General features: G+C 57.2%; 1 protein-coding gene across 5 annotated transcripts; it reads right to left on the reverse strand.

The window, feature by feature from the left end:
* Positions 1-46: 46 nt before the first annotated feature.
* Positions 47-17,692, reverse strand: KIF7 (kinesin family member 7). 5 transcript variants are annotated; one of them, XM_044979451.1, is made up of 19 exons: positions 17,595-17,692; positions 15,842-16,235; positions 13,550-13,750; positions 11,755-12,172; positions 10,334-10,868; positions 9,232-9,369; positions 8,682-8,759; positions 7,995-8,161; positions 7,204-7,313; positions 6,491-6,643; positions 5,086-5,288; positions 4,657-4,854; positions 4,278-4,403; positions 3,444-3,620; positions 2,823-3,038; positions 2,199-2,405; positions 1,536-1,734; positions 1,185-1,331; positions 47-880 (listed from the first exon to the last, which is right to left on the reverse strand). In XM_044979451.1, the coding sequence occupies exons 2-19, from the start codon at positions 16,167-16,169 to the stop codon at positions 498-500; spliced, it is 3,984 nt and encodes a 1,327-aa protein (XP_044835386.1). In that variant the 5' UTR covers positions 16,170-16,235; positions 17,595-17,692; the 3' UTR covers positions 47-497. The 5 variants fall into 5 exon arrangements, with proteins under 5 accessions (XP_044835386.1, XP_044835385.1, XP_044835383.1 ...); XM_044979450.1 differs by having other exon boundaries at positions 7,995-8,164; XM_044979448.1 differs by having other exon boundaries at positions 8,553-8,759.
* Between the last annotated feature and the right edge of the window lie 223 nt (positions 17,693-17,915).

Below are 17,915 nucleotides of genomic sequence, written 5' to 3' on the forward strand. Positions count from 1 at the left end.
CTGTTTTATTAGCAAGTTACAGCAGAAATGTAAAAAAGTTACTACAAAGATATTTACAAGTCCCCCCCACTTGGTGCTAGTGTCAGAAAGCAGCTCCCCCTGCTGCAGCCAATAGAGGCTTTCCCTTGGGGTGGCACCAACAGGATAAACTCCACCCAGGAGCAGGCAGGCTCCAGACCTGTAAACGTAAGTCCATAGTGGTAGAGGCCCTGACCAGAGCTCTGCCATGGGAAGCTGCTGTGGATGGGGACAGGGAAGACTGCCCAGCTAACACTATTGTGCTGGAAACACCGAAGTGCAACTGACTATACCTCCCATCAGCTGCCTTTTTAGGACATTTTCACAAGGAAAAATTGCTAACTCCCAGCCCAGTCCTCAATGAATGCAGTAGGGTTGTAGCCAAGCTGCCTAGGCGGAGCAGGAAGGTATTGACTAGCGACACAAGGCAGTGCTTGCGGCTTCCAGCGCTGGGCACAGTGAGTGTTCGAAGCTCGAGTCTAGACTGGATTTCTCCTGACATCAATCATTCCTGGATGGGAGGGCGCTGAAGCAACATTGAGGCTGGCTCTGCGCAGCTCCCTCCAGGGCTTGGGCAGAGGCGCCAGGTTCCACGGCAGGGCCATGTCGTGGGGCTGCCCCAGGTACTCTGCTTCTCGCTGCTGCATCCCCTCTGGGCCCACGGGGTTGTCACTGGGCAGGGAAGAGCGCCTCCATGTGGCTGGTAAAGGTGCATGCACCAAGTCCCTATTCTCATCCCCGCACTTATGGCTTCCTTCAGTGGCAGCCTGCTGTTCCACAATACCAGTGCCCGATTCTTCACAGGTCCCAGGTACAGCAGGTGGTCTGGCCCCAGCTCCGAGCATACGTCTCTCCACTCCTGCTGGAGGAGACAGGTGGTTAGAGAAGTGGTTCTCAGGAGAGTTACCTGAGATAAGTCAGGGAAACTCAAGTGCGTGCCAGTTACAGCAAGAGATTGCTGACGGGCACCCTCCTCTCTGCACGGAAAGAGTGGACATGGATAACAATCCAGAGGCAACTGGCCCAGCATAGGCTCTGCCCTGCCCCTCAAACGCTTGCTGCTACAGGAATGGGGGTTTCTACCTGGTCACGTGCAGGCAAATGAAAGCGCGTCTGGGGGGGCGGCACTCCCTACCCCGACCGGCAGGGAGCAGGGGTTTCCTCACCTTTGCTCTGGCCTGGGTGGCTCAGATTACTCAGCCTCTGGTTCAGCACCTGGTTTGCCCACATGTAGCGGCTCAATTCTTTTTCCAGCACTTGGATTCTTCCTTCAAACTGTAGCTTGCTACTGGCCAGCCCCTCACCCATGTGCTCTACAAAGAGAAGGAGCGTTATTACCTGTGGGGCTTGGCAACTGCGCTGTAGTTGCCCTGCAAAGGGTCCATGAAGTGGAGGAGCCACTGGGCCACAGAACTCCATCGTGGAAGGGTTAACGAAGGCAGGGGTATCAATGAGCCCACTTGGCTTGAGGGAAGAACGGGTTCATCTCCATGGGCATAGGGAGACAAGGGCCTTACCTTGGCTCTGCTGGAGCAGGAACTGGATGTTCTGCTCGTGCTCCTTCTGTTGCAGGGTGAGCTGCCGGTCCATCTCCAGGCGCTGGCGCTCCAAAGCCACCTCCAGCCAGTTCACTAGCTGCTGTTGCTCCTCCAGCTGCATTTCCAGCTCGGAGAAAGCAATGTGCTGCCTGTGCTGATCCTCTCGCAGGGTCACCACCTGCCCCGGGCCCAAGAGCAGGCCACATGTCAAAACCTACTGAAGCTTGGAAGCTTCACTCTTCCCCACTGATCAAGTTAGTTTCTTGCTAAGGAGTAAAAAGGGCTTGGTCTTCAGTAGAGTCCACCACTTCCAAAGGGCCACAGCTGCCTCACTGCCACCAGGGGGAGCCATGCAGCAGCTGAGAGCAATGGCAGGTGGCCAGCTAGAGCAGAGCCCAGCTGTGGTACCCAGCACTTCTGCCCCAATCAGTGTGTTTGCAACACTGGGGGCTTTTGTGTCATAGGGAAAGCAGGCTACAAAAGGAATAGAGGGGGGCTGCCCCCCTCCCAGTAGAAAGCCAGCAAAGGACCAGGACTCCTGGGCGAGGTACAGCAGAGTGCAGGAGGGAAGTACCATTTGATTAGACACCACAGTCCCAAGCTGAGAGGTGCCCTGCCCTCGCCCTCCGATCTGGATCCTACCTTATCAAAGTACTTGCAGAGCAGAGCTCGGGTCTCGGAGGAGGAGAGGTAGCTGAGCTTGGCCATGAGGTTCATCTCGCACTGGGAGAGCAGGCTGGCCGAGGCCCGCAGGACCCGCTGCCTGCATGTGATGGACTCGTTCTTGTACTCGATCGCAGCATCCAGAGCCTCAATAGCCTCGTCCAGCTGGAACAGGATCCGCTCTTCCTGCCACCCGGGGAGGAGGAAGGGAGCTGCAGTTACTCCTGGGTTAGAATGAGGGGGAGCGGAACCCACCCAGAGCAGTCAGGTTGGTGAACTGCAAGCTACACCCGGGTTTCAGCCCTGCCAGGGCCCCTCACTCTTATTCCACTCGTAGCCAACACACACAGAGCTCTGCCAATGCCCCTTACTACAGACGCGGGCCTCCCCTCGCAGATCTGTCCAGCCTCAGGCCTCTTCCAAGGTGAAAACTGTACCCAACTGTGTTAGATTTGGAGCGACAGTGATGTGCAAAAATCAGGCCCATCACAGTCTTCTTCCATGTGACCAACGTAGCTCTGAGGCTTGGCGCACAGCCCTTTGCTAGACACCCTCTCACTATCTACACGAGCGGTGGCGTGGGCCCAAGAGGCAGCTGGTTACCTCCGGGGATAGCAGGGTGCCCTGGCGCAGCTTGTTGTCTATCTCCAGCCTTTGTTTGAGCAGCTGGTCCTTCTCCTGGCGCAAGCTGTTGATCTCCTGCCGGATCTGCTGCTGATCGTGGGCGCTGCCATGACGGAGCTGCCCGTTTTTCTCCGTCAGCTCCTTTTCCAGGAGTTCCAGGCGGCTGGACACCCGCACGATGTCGTCCGTCAAGGCCTGGAGCAGCAGGAGGAACAAGACCTCACCTGAGCGTCTCCCCAAGGGAAACCCAGCCCTGCAACTGCCCTTCACGACACCCAGGCAAGCCAAGGGCAATTCACCCAAACCACCCCCCAAGCCACAGTGAGAGGAGATTCCAAGGCAGGAGTTTAATGGAGAGGCCGATGTGGCTCAGATTAAAGGTCAGGAAAAGGCAGAGTCAGCAGAAGTCACACAGCGTGGGCACTATTCTCTACCCCAAACTCTGCTGATGCTGCCTCAGTCCAGACCACAGCCCTGACCTGGGGGTCCTAGCCCCAGCCCCGCCAAGGCACCTCACTCCTGCAAGCGTAGGGCAAGCACTCTCCCACTCCCCATTCCCCAGCAGGTGCAGCTGTGTCCGAGGGACCTCCCGCATCCCACCTGGCTGGAGCGGCGTCTCTTGTTCTCCAGGCCATTCTTCTCCTGCAGTAGCGCTTCCTTTTTGGCCACTATGGCTTCCCGTTTCCTCAGCTCGTCCTCCAGCTCGTCCAGGGCGCGACGCTGCTCAAGGACTTTGTCCATTTCCAGGTCCAGCCACTTCTTCTGCTCCTCGATTTTCTGATGGAGAAGAGAGGGAGAGGATGGGGGGAGGATGTGGTCACGGACAGGAGGGAGAAGAGAGGCAGAAGCTTCTACTAGCTACTCCTCTGGCCCCACCACTGCAGAGCTGAATGCTTCACCCCTTAATGGATTTACCCTCACCCCCCCCTCTGAGCTAGGGCAGTGCTCTTAACCCCAGTGTACAGAGGAGGAACTGAGGCACGCAGAGGCTAAGTGACTTGCCCAAGGGCACACAGGAAGTCTGTGGCAGAATAGAGACTAGAACCCAGGTTTCCTGAGTAACAGGTTAATGTCCTAAGCTCCTGTTATCCGTCTGAGAGACGAGGCTTCACCACAGCTGCTCCATGCCCCAGCCATTTGGGATTACTGGGGCTCAGGAGGGTCCTGGCTAGGACAGGTCAGTGCACTTCAGGTCCCAGGAATATGTGGGGCCCAGAGCAGAGGCTGCATGTGAGCATTGCACCATGGGGCAGGAGGAAACAGTGAGTGTTAGGGGATGTGGGTCAAGCTCAGTCTGTCCTTCCTGGGGGGCGATTCCAGGGACAGCTGCCAATCAGGGCATGGGGGCCAGACACCTTTGCTGACATTACCAATCGGGTGCAGGGCTCCCCTAAGTGCCCACCCCGTTTGAACAGGTGGGTCACTGCTATGTACCTGCTGCTGTTCCAGACTGATCACAGAGCCATTGCTGCCGCTCCTCCGTTTCCTCTGGAAAGCTGCAATCTCCTCCGTCTTGATGCGCAGGATCTTCTGATGCTGCTCATGCTTCAGTTCCAGCTCCTGCACAGCAGGGAACCGCCATTAGTTTGGGGGTGAAGTGGGGGGAGAACAGGTTGGTCCCGAGCCCAGGAGCTCAGACTGACAGATGGGGCTGGAGCCCTCACAGCCTCAGACTCCACTCGCTGGGCCAAGCTGTTACTCCAGAAAATGCAGTAACGGGCTCCCCTCTGCAACCTGCTGCTGGTGAGGAGACACGGACACACCCCAGCGTTACCCTCTGCCCTTGGCTGGCACCCAGGGGTCAAGCTCTTACCTTGACTCGGTGCTGCCGCTTGTGCATCTCCGTCTCCAGGCGGCGTTTCTGCTCCGTCTCCTCACGCAGGCGTCTCTGCAGCTGCCCCTGCTGCCGCCGCATCAGCTGGACGTTCCTTTCCAGCTCCCGCACCCGCTTCTCGCTCTGGGCAGACAGCGACACCAGCCTCTCCGTCACTTGCTTCTTCTCTCGCAGCACCTGCCACGGGACGGCTGCCCTTAGACTCGAGGCCGGGAAATCGGATACCACCCTGCCCTTCGGAGAACCCGACAGCCTTTAGAGAGAGAGAAAGCCCCCAACCCTACTCCTTCGACAACCCCTCCGACACAGGAGCCACAGCCCAGGGGCAAGCAAGCTATGCTCAGCCTGCAGGTGCTTCAACTCCTCCCAGCTGGGGCAGAGAGCCGAGGACCCCGCGCTCACACTGACCCGTGCCTTGCTCTGGGCTGCTGCAACCCTCGTGCGATATTCCTGCAGTTTGCATTTCTCTCCAGCGTCCTGGGGCTCCCTCCCCTCCAGTTCCTGCAGCTGCTTCTGGCCACTGCTCAGCTCCGCTCGCACCTGCTCCGCCTCCTGCTCCAGCTCAAAGATCTTCCGGCAGTACTGTCTGTTCATGGCCTGGGCATCCTTGCCTGAAACCACCAGGGAATCCACACGGTCACCAACTGCTCTGCCCCCTCCCGCTCCCGCCCCCGCTCCCTTCCAGGCGGCACAGCAACGCCAAGGGCCTGTATGGACCTGGCAGCTTCAGGCATTCGCCAGCCCATCAGGAGCAGCAGTTGTTGCCTTGGGACACTGGGCTGTGCTAGAATAGCCTCCGCAGGGCACCCAGGCCTGCTGCACAGGTGCACAGACAAGGAGTCACTTCCCTTTCCTGGGGATCAGATTTCCCACCCTTCCCTTGGCTCATCCTGCAGGAAGCCCCCCTGCGGCATACCACCTACGCCACCAGCCCTGCTGGTCTGATCTCCAGCAATCCCTGCTCTAGCTTTTGTGACAGCTGGTCAGAGTAGATGGGGCGGGATCCTGTGACTCCTCCCCTTCCAGTCAGCACCCTTCCTTACCTCAGCTCCTCCAATGAGAGACCCTGAGGGAGCAGGAGGAGAAGCCAAGAGGAAGGATCTCAACCAGTAGGTGGTGGCAGAAGCAACACTAGCGTGGGGCGGGGCGGGGGGGCGAGATGGCTGAGGGGGGACGGTCTTATACTGCATGCAAGGGTTCAGTCAGTATTTGCTGAGGCCAGGCAAGCAGCTGGGCACAGGGCCCACTTCTCTGCTGAGGAGGGAGCCCCCTTGCTAGCAGTAAGAGAAACCCCACAAGACGCAGGCAGGGCCGGCTCCAGCTTTTTTGCTGCCCCAAACGGCGAAGCTCAGAAAAATAAATAAATAAAATAAAGCCGCGATCGGTGGCACTTCGGCTGCAGCTCTACTGTGCTGCTTCATTCTTCAGCGGCAATTCGGCAGTGGGTCCCTCACTCCCTCTTGGAGGGAAGGACCCGCCGGCAAATTGCCGCCGAAGACCCGGACGTGCCGCCCCTTTCCATTGGCTGCCCCAAGTGCCTGCTTCCTTTGCTGGTGCCCGGAGCTGGCCCTGATCCAGGAAGTGGGGCTATGCTCATGGTAACAAGTATGGCAGGGAAGGTCACTCAGCTCACTGCGAACCTGGCCTAATGGGGAAGGCGCACAGGGAGGGAAGCAGAGTTGGAGGAACAGAGGGAACAATGTCCCTCCAGGAGAGAAGACAGGCAGAGATTCAGCACCTCCTCCCATAGGTGTAATCCCAAGAGCCCCCAAGCCTCCCTGGCAGGAACATCGCCACACCAGCAGCTCTGCACCTGTCTTGATGAGCTCTGCGATGAGCTCCTCCTTCATGCGAATGTTTATTGCAAGCTCCCGGATCTTCTGCTGGGCCTGCACCAGCCGCCGCTCTGAGTCCTTCCCTGAAAGGCCTTCCCTGGGACCAGCCAGCTCCCTCCTCCTGCAGGCCTCTGCAACACAGAGTGAGCCTGCTTCAGGACCTTGCCCAGGAAGCTGCCGTCCCAAAAGCAAGGTGGAGAGGGGACATCAAGCCAATAATGCTGTGGCCCAGATCTGGCGGTACGCTGTCCATGGTTGCCCTCATCTTTAAGACACCGCTACAGCCCTCAAAGACTACAGATCCCAGCATAGAATATCAGGTTGGAAGGGACCTCAGGAGGTCATCTAGTCCAACCCCCTGCTCAAAGCAGGACCAATCCCCAACTATTTTTTTTTTGCCCCAGACCCCTAAATGGCCCCCTCAAGGATTGAACTCACAACCCTGGGTTTAGCAGGCCAATGCTCAAACCACTGAGCTATCCTCCCCAGTGGCTGGGCCACCATCTGCTCCGTTCTGCACTACTCATGGTAGCCCTCAGGCTCTGGCCTAGGTTGGGCCGTCTGGATGCCCCTGCACCACCTTTCTTTTCCAGAGCAGAGCACATGGCAGCGGTGAGGAGCCCAGACAACAGGGGCTGAAGGCATCACCGGCCTTCAGAAGATTCCCCCCCAGGATACAGTCTCCACTTACCTTTGGGCAGCTCCGGGGGCTCCTCCTGCATGAGCAACGAGCTGCCTCTGCTCTGCTCCTCACACCCCTTGCCGGAAACGTCCTTCTTGCTCCAGCTTCGGATCCCATTTCTAGAATAGCAGCAGCTCAGTTTAGATGGGCGCAGGCTCAGCTACAGCTGAGAGAAGAAGGAACCTGCTCCAAGCCTGCCACGTGGCACTAGCCCAACAGAGAGGGACGAGGCTGCCCTGGTGCTCCGTGGGAACGGGTTCCAGAGGCGCTGGGATCAGGAAGGAAGCAGCAGACTCAAGTCCATTTCCCAGTGGACAGGTGCTCACATCCTCCAAGCCAGCAGTTGGCTAAGGCCTGAATGGCCCCAGAGATGGAGCTCACCTCTCAACTCTAAAAATGGCCCCTCCAAATCAGGGCCGAGATACAGAAGGAGGAAGCTTGAGCTGCCCCTGCCTGTGCTGTGCAGGGTGGGCTCAGTCTTCGGGGCCATCAGGCCAGCACCTCTGCCCTCCGCCAGCACCAGCCTCACCAAGCAATTAGACACTAATCTGCATTACAAACACACGCGCTTCTCCTGACTCTTCCGGTTTGGCTTCTGTAGTTCTACAAGTGCCTCTCGGGCTTAGGGGACATGGCACCCGCCTGGCTAAGGGCTCCGAGGTGGCTCATTTAGAGCCAGCCCAATTCCTGGTGCAGGAGTCTCTGGCTGGTGGTGGGACAAGTCCTTAATCAAGGGAAGCAGACATGGTGTTCAGTGAGCGGCCCCGGCCGACGTTCCCGTGTGTGCAGCCTACACTCACCTGCGCTGGTGCAGGGACCGTTTCTGCTCCCTCTCTTCCTCCCAGGATGGCTCAGAGTCCTCACTGCTCTCCCTCATCTGCATCACGGCTTTGGCCTCCTGACCGCAGGCATGGCTTTGGCAATGCACCACCAGGTCCTCCCCCAGATGGGATGGGCTGCTGCTGAGCTGCTGGGGAGGGGAGTGGGGGAAGGGTCACGCATGGAAAGATGGACACACTGCACAAGGGCCAGGGCTCAGGAGGGGGCACTGAGTTATAAAGAAGGGAGACAATGTGGAGCTCAGTGGCTTTGTGAGCAGGGCTGGTGAGTTCCTGGACTCAGCCAGCTGCTCCCAGCTGTGCAGCACACAAGGCTTTATCTGCAGCCTGAGCTCGGGATGCAATTTGCAAGTGCTCAGACTTGGTTGAAACTAGTTTTTCCCCAAACTGAGCAAAGGCTCCACAGCAGGGAGGACAACACCCTCGCCTAGGGATGAGTTACAGCCTGACCGTGGGAAAGGCCAGCTCCTCCGGTCAGGGGAGCCAGCCCTTCCCAAGAGCAAGCACTTCCACACCCACCTTTCCACAATGGACTCTCCGGCTCGACTGGCCCAGGCTGAGGCCATGGGACCGCGTGGTATCCAGCGGAGCCGTGTGAGGTCTCTGGGCGAGCTCCACCAGGTGAACGTTTTGCAGCAGCACGGGCACCTGCAGGTTTGGCATCGCCATCTCCAGGCGCACGTGTAGCTCCGAGATGGCATCCTGCTGCTCCTGCAACTTATCACTCTGAAAAACAACGCAATATGGGGTTTCCTCCACGCGTCTCTCAGGCCTGCTGCTAGCACAGTACAAACAGGACATGCTGCACTCTCCCTGATTGCCCGCCCCCACTGTCTGTGCCATCCAGAAAAGGGGTGGCAGATTAATAGGAGAGATGAGATAGGCAGGGAGATTTGGCTGGGTTTTGAGAGGGTGGGGGTGGGAAGGGTGGCACTAAAAACCCAACAGGAAAATCCCACCTCAGAAGGGAGAATCTACAGCGCAGGCCAGGCAGCATTTGAAATTAAAGACTCCCTAGCTGGGCCCAGTCTCTGAGGAACAAAGGTGCGATGAAGGTTGAAAAGGGAGCAATGCACCCCAGGAGAGTGCAGGGAGGGTTTGCCCATCAGGACAGAGAGGTGCAGGTTGCCGGCAACAGGAAGGGGAGGGGATGGCTGGGTCAGGGATTCCCCTGGGCACGGGCAGAGGCCAGCAGTACCTGCAGTTTGTACTGCTCCATGGCATCCTCCAGAGCAGCTAGGAAGTCACGGTTCTCCTCCTCCAGACGCTCCACCTGTCTCTGCAGCTGGGCCAGGTGCTCATCTCTGGCTGCCTCACATGCTTTCTCTGTGCTCACCTGCCCCCAGGGAAGGGAAGAGAGACGGCATCAGTAACCCCCCAAACGTCACTGTACCACTGTGCTCCTCTCCCTGCCCCACACGCGGCACAAACAGGTATGTCTGCTGTCCGGTGTCCCACCAGTCAGACACAAGGACCTGTTCACTCCTCCCCTTGTGATTGGGGTGACAGGCCCGAGAGGAAAGATGTTATTTAGCCCGTTACTAAGTCAGGCTGCACTGGGGGCTGCTGCTGGGAGGGAAGAGTTGCAGTGCTGCAGGATGTGCTCAGTGGGGCTCCCCCAACACACACACTCCCACCCCGACTCACTGAAATAACTTCTCTAGCGGTACAGCTGCTTTCCCCACCAGAGGAGTAGGTACGTTCCACCCGACATCTGAAGCTAGTTTAATTTCACCTTTAAAAAAAATCCCACTGGTACCCAGCCACCGTTCTGCCTTGCTACCGTCTGCCAGCAGGATCCAGGCTTCCCCCTCGCTCCCTGGCCACACTCCCTGTGTGGATGCTGCTTTCCACCCCAACAGCAGCTGCCTTTCAGTGGGGAGGCAGGCGGGAGGGTCCCCAGAGGGACTGGGAAGCTTTCCTAGTTGATGTCCGAGAAGCACTTTGTCCTCTGTGGAGGACAGGGACTGCGGAGTTATTCAGCGGGAACTGAAACTGCACCTAGGTCTCCCAAGTCCCAGGCTACCCCTAACCATTGGCCCATACTACTCCCCTCTACCCCGGGAGGCTGTGCCCATCCACAGATGGGCTCCAATGAGGGCCTAATACAGAGACAAGCTCATCTCACTCTCTTCTTTCCCTCTGCCAATGCAGCTTTCCCTTTACTGTCCTCCCCAGGCGCTTCCTAGCTCTCTTCTCTAGCCCCGAGCGTCACCGCCGGTGAGCCTGGCCTGGGGCAGGTGATGCCGTGCTGACACTTCGCACTGCCCAGTGCCCAAACAAGGCCGACACCCCAATACCTGAGTCCGTGGCGACGTCGAGCCTTGTGCCTTGGGGTGCCGATCCTCTACGGAGGTGCTCTCAATGCCACTATCCAGTCCAGAGGCAGAGGTCAGCTCGCTCCTCTCGCTCTCGACCGCGCACAACCACTCCTTCACCCGCAGGATCTGCTCCACGCTCAGGTTGCCCTCCCGCTGCAGTCCCATCAGGAGCTGGTAGGCAGCGTCCGTGCATGTCCGGTAGTGGGCGCACTCTGCCAGCAAGCGGGCCGGGTGCTCCTGTGGGCACCGCTTGGCAGTGTCGGAGCGGTTTATGATACGGGTCTCCGAGCGGTGCCGCTGCTCCAGCGCCCTCTGCAGGTTCTTTATTTGAAGCTGCAGCTCCTCCACGTGCTCCGTCTCCCTGCGGCAGTTCACCATGGCCTTGTTCTTGATGTTCTGAGCTCGGCTGGCATAGTTCAGCGTGTTGAGACTCTCATCGAAGTCAGAGGAGGAAGGGCTGACACAGGCGATCATGACAGTCTGGGCATTCCCCCCAAGGGAGTCTTTCAGGATCCTAAGGAGAAGAGTGGAGACATCAGATCCGAGCTAGGGGCAGCAGCCCACACTACAGCAGACATGCCAGGGGCTGACAGGGTATTCACAGCACCACCCCTCTGACAGGGTAAACCCCGGGGTACAAAACGCTTTCCCATTAGCTCAGTGCTGGGGAAAGGGGCCAGGACAACAGCCCTGAGTTCCTGTATGTCCCTACGGGAGGGGGAGAGCACAGCCTGAAGCACTGCACGCGTCCCTCATGCTAACTGATGGTGAAAATGCCTCCAGTGCAGCAGCCAATTCTGGGGGTAAGAGGGGCTCCAATAACCTCTGCTGGGCATGCCAACAGGGGGGCCGGTTATGTGACCCTGTCCGGGCTAGTAACTAGACTGAGACCACCTTCCTTCACACAGGCCCCAAACCGCCAGCTGATGGGAGTATCTGCTAGTCACTGCTAGACAGGAACGGACAGGAGCCTCCATATCCCAATCCCAGTGCCCTGAGCCACAGCAGCGCAGGCCACCCAGCCTAATGTTTTACGGTGCAGCAGCATTGGAACAAGCTGGACTTTCATGCTTATCCTTGGCTCCCTGCTTCTCAAGGACCCCTCCAGCCAAACAGGATGGACTGACAGGCCTGGATACCTGTGGCCGTTTGGAGAGATGGCCAGCGGACCCCTTCAGAACCAGTCAGAGAGCCTCCAAGCGAGAGCAGCAGGGACAAGAGACCCGGCAAATTCAACTGTGGCCGCCACCAACCCTGACTGGGCAAGGGTGGCCAAGACCCAGCCAAGCCCCTCGGCATGCTGGGAAGGAGTAAAGAAGGCTGGTGTCCTTGCTACGGGGCTAAGAGAGCACCAGCCAGATGAGCAGAGTGATGTGGGTGGCCCAGGAACCATGGGGTACCTGGTGATTTTGGAATCCCTGTAGGGAATGTGGCTGCATTTCCTGCGAGGGTCTCCCAAGGCGCTGATCACATTCCCCAGAGCCAGCAGGCCACTGTTGATCTGGATACTCTCCTTCAGGCGCTCCCCTGTGTTTCCAGTCTTCACCACCCGCTCTGAGCCCGCTAGGTCCACAAAGTGGAATTTCGAAGCCAGGACTTGGCCGGAGGCCAGGGCTGAGGCCCCGTCGTGGAGGGTGAGGTGGGGGAGCCGGCCGGCACCGCGCCGCTGCTCCATGGTTACTGTGAAGATGGTGTGCGAACGGCTCGACTGTGTGTTGATGTGGGTGGCTCCCGTGTGCTTGACCGTGTTGCCCATTTCCAGCAGGCTCAGGACCTCATCCAGCCCCTCCACTTCTGTTTCCTTCACCCCATACAGCACTGCAACGAGACAAACAGGGCAGTGACGGCGCTGGCATGGATACTCAGACACTGCCAGGGAAAGCCACACAGAGAGACAGCTAGGATGTTCGGGGGGGTGGAAGGGCAGTTGGGACTCTCCCAGAGTAACTCCCAGAAGGGAAATCTGTTTCCCACCCAAAGGGTTTTCCTCCAGTCAGCAGGGTTCACGGGTTTGTTATTGTAGGGTTGCTTGAAAGGGCCAGACTGTGCACCCAGCTAATTAATCATGGGCCACGCCCCCGCATTCAGCCATAGGTATCTATTTTAAGCACCCAACGCTGGCTCACCTGTCTGGGGGACAAACCCTTCCACCCCAGCCTCACCAAATAAATAATGGGCATAGCAAAGATGTAGTGAAGCGGAAAAATGAGGTTGCTTAGCTACCCTTGGGAACAGCCCCAGGACTGAAATGTTGCTCCCGATCGCATACAATCGCTTTGGAGGCCTCCACAGCACACCCCGACTCAGCTTCTCGGAGCTGACGGTGCCTGAAAAAGGCAAGGGGCCATAAATCTTAAGTGTTGCTGAAAATGGAGACCTGCACCCTGAGGGCGTCCCTTTAGACTGCTGCCATCACCATCACGTGGTGCCGCTGGAACCCAGGAATTCCAGAGGGAATGGACCAGAGACATCAGACAGCAGAGCAGCACTGAATTAAAGCCGGTGTCTCATCCAGTATTGTCCTAGCAATGCCAAATGCCCTTCATATATTCCATTAGCCTAAGAGAATACGTAATCCGGAGCTGCTCCTAGAAGACAGGGAATCCACCCCAAGGCTAGTGTGGGTTTGTTTGGCCACAATTACTTACTGTGCATAAGGTAACTACTGGGCACGTGGCTAGTGTTCAAAGGCGAGAGCCCCGTGCCGGTGGGGCTACAGGAAAGCTCTCCTTGCACTGATCAGCAGAGCCTGCTAGCCAAGGCCAGCTGCATGGACAGCAAGTGAGATCTCAGGTGGCAGGAGACTTCCTTTTGCCCCCACGTTAAATGGCCATCTGTGAAATGCATTTCCAGCCCCAGGGGACCTGCACAGCTGAGTTACTGAAGATGTTGGAAGGGATGTTGCTCCACCCACATTCGGAAAAAAAGGCCCTTAGATAAAGCTGGGATCCCCCAGTCAGAGCACATATTATGCTCCGTATTCAGTAACTGCATGCAACAGTAGCCAAAAACCTGAGTCCCAGCCGTGGTCACCCAGTCATAAGTTTCATAGTAGGGGCTGGGCGGGGGAGAGTAATGGAGGCAATCGCTTCTTTGTCAGGGCACAAGCACGGTGCACTGCTTTGCAGGAACACGCGCCCAGCCCTGGCCACGGGAGTCAGTCCAGGAGGAGAGTCTAAGAGCAGTCACATGTACCAATATTGCCCTTGTCGTCCTCACGGATCAGGATGTCCTTGCTGGCTGTTTCCACTTGCAGCAGGTCCTGGAACTCCTCCTTATACACCTCCAGGTAGGAGACTCTGACTGTGTAGTCAATCAGGTCATTCTCATCAATGAGTTTGAAGGTCTCAGCCATGGCACGTGGGATGATGCCCTGCTCATCCTCATTGATGGAAGCTGGCAGGGAGAGACAGACACAATCACCAGAAGCAGCGGATGCCCAGAGAGCCAACCCCAGTGCGGTGTGCAGCAGGGGTCAATCAAAGCAGAGCACATCTCATGCCGCAAGGACAGTATGCCACAGGGAACAGCCTTACACCATCCCATGTGCTCAGCAGTGAGGGTCCATATTAAAGGCCCCAAGGAGCACTTCACATAGGAGGTCGTAGGATCCTTGTCCAAAATTCCCCTCAACCCACTGTTGCATTCCCGCTGCCCTTCACCCAGAGATAGGGCATCTTAGGGTATGTCTTTACAGTACAGTTAACCTAACCTGGGTGCGAGTGTTTCCCACAGCCAAACTATGCCCATGTCCTCACTGTTTCTGCACTCGCCCTTGTGTCTGGAGGCATATCCCACAGTTCTTTGTACTGAGATGTTCTAGGATTCTTTCCCAGCCAGTTGTGTCAATTGCAGGAAAATTTGTCAGTCTTTTGGGAGGAATTGTGGGAAGGCACTGGAGGATTATCAGCACTCGAGTGATTTAGCCTGAATCCTCTCTGCAAAATGGACAGGCTCCAGCCTAAGTGAAAGCAAGGTCTGGGTTCTAACCCACACCCCTAGCCATGTAAACTAGTCCAGGTTTAACCTGGGTCAGAGATTTTTTCTGTGTGGAAAGTCCTGTGGGGGTTGGGCTAAAACATGGTGAAGAACCCAGGTTAACTGTGCAGTGAAGACATATCCTTAGTGGTACTGCATATATGGAGTTGTAAAGTACTTTCTTAAGGAGAGAAAAGTAAATTATAATATCCGTAGGTTGCAAACATTATAGCTGAGGCTGAAATGTGATTTCCTTTGAATCCAGCACCACTCAGAACTTTCTCCAATAAAAAAAAATGTTCTTCTGGGCTGAGAATTTCTTTAAATTAAATTAAGTTTTACACTGATTTTTTGGGGGGGAGAGGGAGGGTAGGGGGTCCTTCAATATCCCCAAACCATCTGAAGTTATAAGCCTCAAACTTGGCATGAAGACGCCTAACTGCAAAAGGAAAAATCAAGCCAAGCTTGAACACATAAAAGCAATTCAGTATTTTTATAGCTATCTTTCTGCACACGCGCAGTAAATATTTTAAGGAGCCTTAGGTACCAAAACAGCCAGCCCTTCAGTATAAAAGCATTTACGGGAACTGAACAGCAGAAGCTCAAGAAAAGTGGGGAAAGGAAATTGCAACAACAAAAACCTACAATGAAATTAAATGCAAAACTCCTTCTGTTAAGGCTGAGTTAGGGTATGTTTCATTTAAACATCTATAGCAGTACTGCTGTAGCACTTCAGCATAGACACTTGCTACAGCGGCGGGAGGGGTTCTCCCATCGCTCTAGTTAATCCACCTCCCTGAGAGGCAGTAGCTAGACTGATGGAAGAATTCTTCCATTGACCTAGCACTGTCCATACTGGGGGTTAGGTTGGCATCTCTGAGGGGTGTGGATTTTTCATGCTCCGAGAGATGTAGCTATGCTGATGTAAGTTTTTAGTGTAGAACAGCTCTGAGAAATAAAGGAAGCAAGGCTCAGGAAAGTCAAAAGTGAAGACACCCTTAGAAAATCACTAAACAATCTCCTTGCTTGACATTCCCAAGATAACCAAGTGGCAACCATACTTCATGTGCTGCTCAAACAGTGTTACTGATCTCAAGCCAGTGGATGAATAGTTTTGCAAAAGTTACATCAGGTTCCTATGGGAATATTGCATCAGACACAGAAAAATACTACGTATGTGCAGTGGCTAGTTTTGCAGCTAAACATAAAAGCTTACTATCAACTGGGCACCAGAAAGAGATGTGTCCTCTCTTGGTACAGGTGCAGGACAGGCAGTACGGCCAAGCTGAGGAGCCTTTGAATTTCCTCAATTTTTTGCCTGATTCATTTCTCAGCCTTGAGGTTGCACTATCACCAGCTTTTCATGCTATTATTACTAAACCAGACCAAGAAGTCCTGTCTGTCCTGCTCACAGCCAGGCCCTGGGCCGTGGGTGGGGGAGGGAACCATTGCTACACATGCATCAAGGGGGGACAAGACTAGGAATGTGCTACTTCTCCAGATACTCACAGACACTTGCCTCCCCAATGGTGTAGGTTTTGCCCGAGCCTGTCTGGCCATAAGCAAACACAGTAACGTTGAAGCCTTCAAAGAAGGCCTCGACCAGCGGCTGCACGCAGGCGCCATACACCGACTCCTGGTTTGAGGATTCAGTGAAGACAGCATCAAAGTGGAAATGGCGGTTACGCCCCAGGGTCACCTCATTGGTCTCTGGGTCCCCGTGCAGACAAGCCTCGTGTCCGTGCAACAGCTCCTTGGGCAGCAGGGGTCGAATGCGCACAGCTACTCTGACAGGAGTCTCCTCAGCTCGAGGCTGGGCCTCAGCTTTCAGACCCATGGTCAGCAATCGCAGCACTCAGGAGAGCCCCAAGCCAAGTGCAGGCACCATCTCTCTGCCCACATGCTGTAAGGAGAGAAGCTGGGTTAATGTTGATTCATGCCAGAATTGCCTCTGAGCAACCATCGAGAAAGGTTCCTGATGATTTGATTGAGGGATGCAGAGTGGAGCTGGAAAAATTCCAGGATCTAGCTACCCAGTGTCGGTGCAGAGCTAGGACCTACTGTACATTTACTAGAGCTTTATCCAGTCTTGTTTCACACATCCTTAGTTTTGGGGCTCCCACACATTTCTTGGGGGCCATTCCCCAGCCAGCTCAACCCCAGAGCCAGGACTTTATCCCCACAGTCAGTCTGCATTTCCCCATTGTGCATCTCCTCCAGCTCCCCATGCACAGCCTGAACGATGCCTCCGTACCTGGAGTTCATCCCCTTCACCTTGACTCTGCCCGGGTGACATGTGGGTTCAGGGCCGCCCAGAGGGGGGGGGAAGAGGGGCAATTTGCCCCAGGCCCCGAGCCCCACAGGGGCCCCCACAAGAATTTTTCGGGGCCCCTGGAGCGGGGTCCTTCACTCGCTCCGGGGGGCCCCAGAAAACTCTTGCGGGGCTGGGCACAGGAGCTTCTTCGCTCCTGGTCTTAGCAGGCGGGGGGCCCTTCCTCTCCGGGGTGGAAGGACCCCCCGCTGGCGAATTACCGCCGCCGACGTGCAGCTCGGTCTTCGGCGGCGGGGGGCCCTTCCGTTCCGGGACCCGCCGCCCAAGTGCCTCGAAGACCCACGGCAGGAGCCCCCCGCCGCCGAATTACCGCTGAAGACCGAGCTGCACTTCGGCGGCGGGTCCGGCTTTGGCAGTAATTCGGCAGCGGGGGGGCCCCGCCGCGGGCCTTCGGGGCACTTCAGCGGCGGGTCCCGGAACGGAAGGGCCCCCCGCCGCCGAAGACCCCGGAATCCTCTGGGCGGCCCTGTGTGGGTCACTCCCTTCCCCCCACTCATCTGATTAAAACGGGGACAGGCTGGGGACATGGGCACAACTGGTAATCTGTGCCTCTTGGTGCCACCTACCAAAGCCTCTGGGCACCACCACTATCCAGGAGGGCGGCGCTCTCCATAACTACCCAGGGCCCTAGCAAATCCCCACCCCCGCAGGTACACACAGACCCTGAAATCTCCCCAGGGGCTTCGGGGGGGAGGGAAGTGCTGGAGACAGGAAGGGGGGGACCCTGAGCAGGGTGGGAGGAGCGGGTCACCACGCTGATCCCAGGGCAGTGGCGGGGGGGGTGAGGCCAAGGGACCCTGGGGGCGGGTGTCATGCTGGGCCTGTACCCCCTTCGCAGGGCGCTGGGGGTACCGGGCAGAGCCCCCGGGAAGTCCCGCCCCGGGGACGATCTGGGGCCGCGGCGCGGAGCCCAGGCAGCCCCGCACTCACCCCTCGGCCCGGCCGGACAGTAACAAGCCCCAGGCCGGGCGCACGGGGATGGCGTCAGGCGCGCGCCCCGGGCTGGGGGGTCTCGAGGCCCGTCCCGCTCCGCCCCGCTAGCGCCGCCCCCACTAAGGGCGTCAACTCCGCCAGCCCGGCCCGTAGGAGCAGTGTTCCCGGCCGGGCATTGACGTGATCCCCCCGGAGAGTCAGACCCCAGCGTCATCGGCCCCCCCCGCCCTGCTACCCCCACCCCAGGGTCATCACCAGCCAGGGGCCTGCCCCCCCCCAGCCCCGCCATCCCTCTCCAGCTACATCAGCCCCCCCACC

Source organism: Mauremys mutica, chromosome 11 (assembly GCF_020497125.1).
Source record: "Mauremys mutica isolate MM-2020 ecotype Southern chromosome 11, ASM2049712v1, whole genome shotgun sequence".
NCBI classification, from domain to species: Eukaryota; Metazoa; Chordata; order Testudines; family Geoemydidae; genus Mauremys; species Mauremys mutica.

Bases quoted from the DNA above. Each gene is read 5' to 3' on its own strand.
- KIF7 (XM_044979447.1), bottom strand. From the start codon at position 16,169: ATGGGTCTGAAAGCTGAGGCCCAGCCTCGAGCTGAGGAGACTCCTGTC. The intron at 6,644-7,203 runs GTAAGTGGAGAC...TCTGTGTTGCAG, and splicing joins GCCCCCGGAGCTGCCCAAAG to AGGCCTGCAGGAGGAGGGAG. The intron at 5,289-6,490 runs GTGCAGAGCTGC...TGGTGGTTTCAG, and splicing joins CGCAGAGCTCATCAAGACAG to GCAAGGATGCCCAGGCCATG.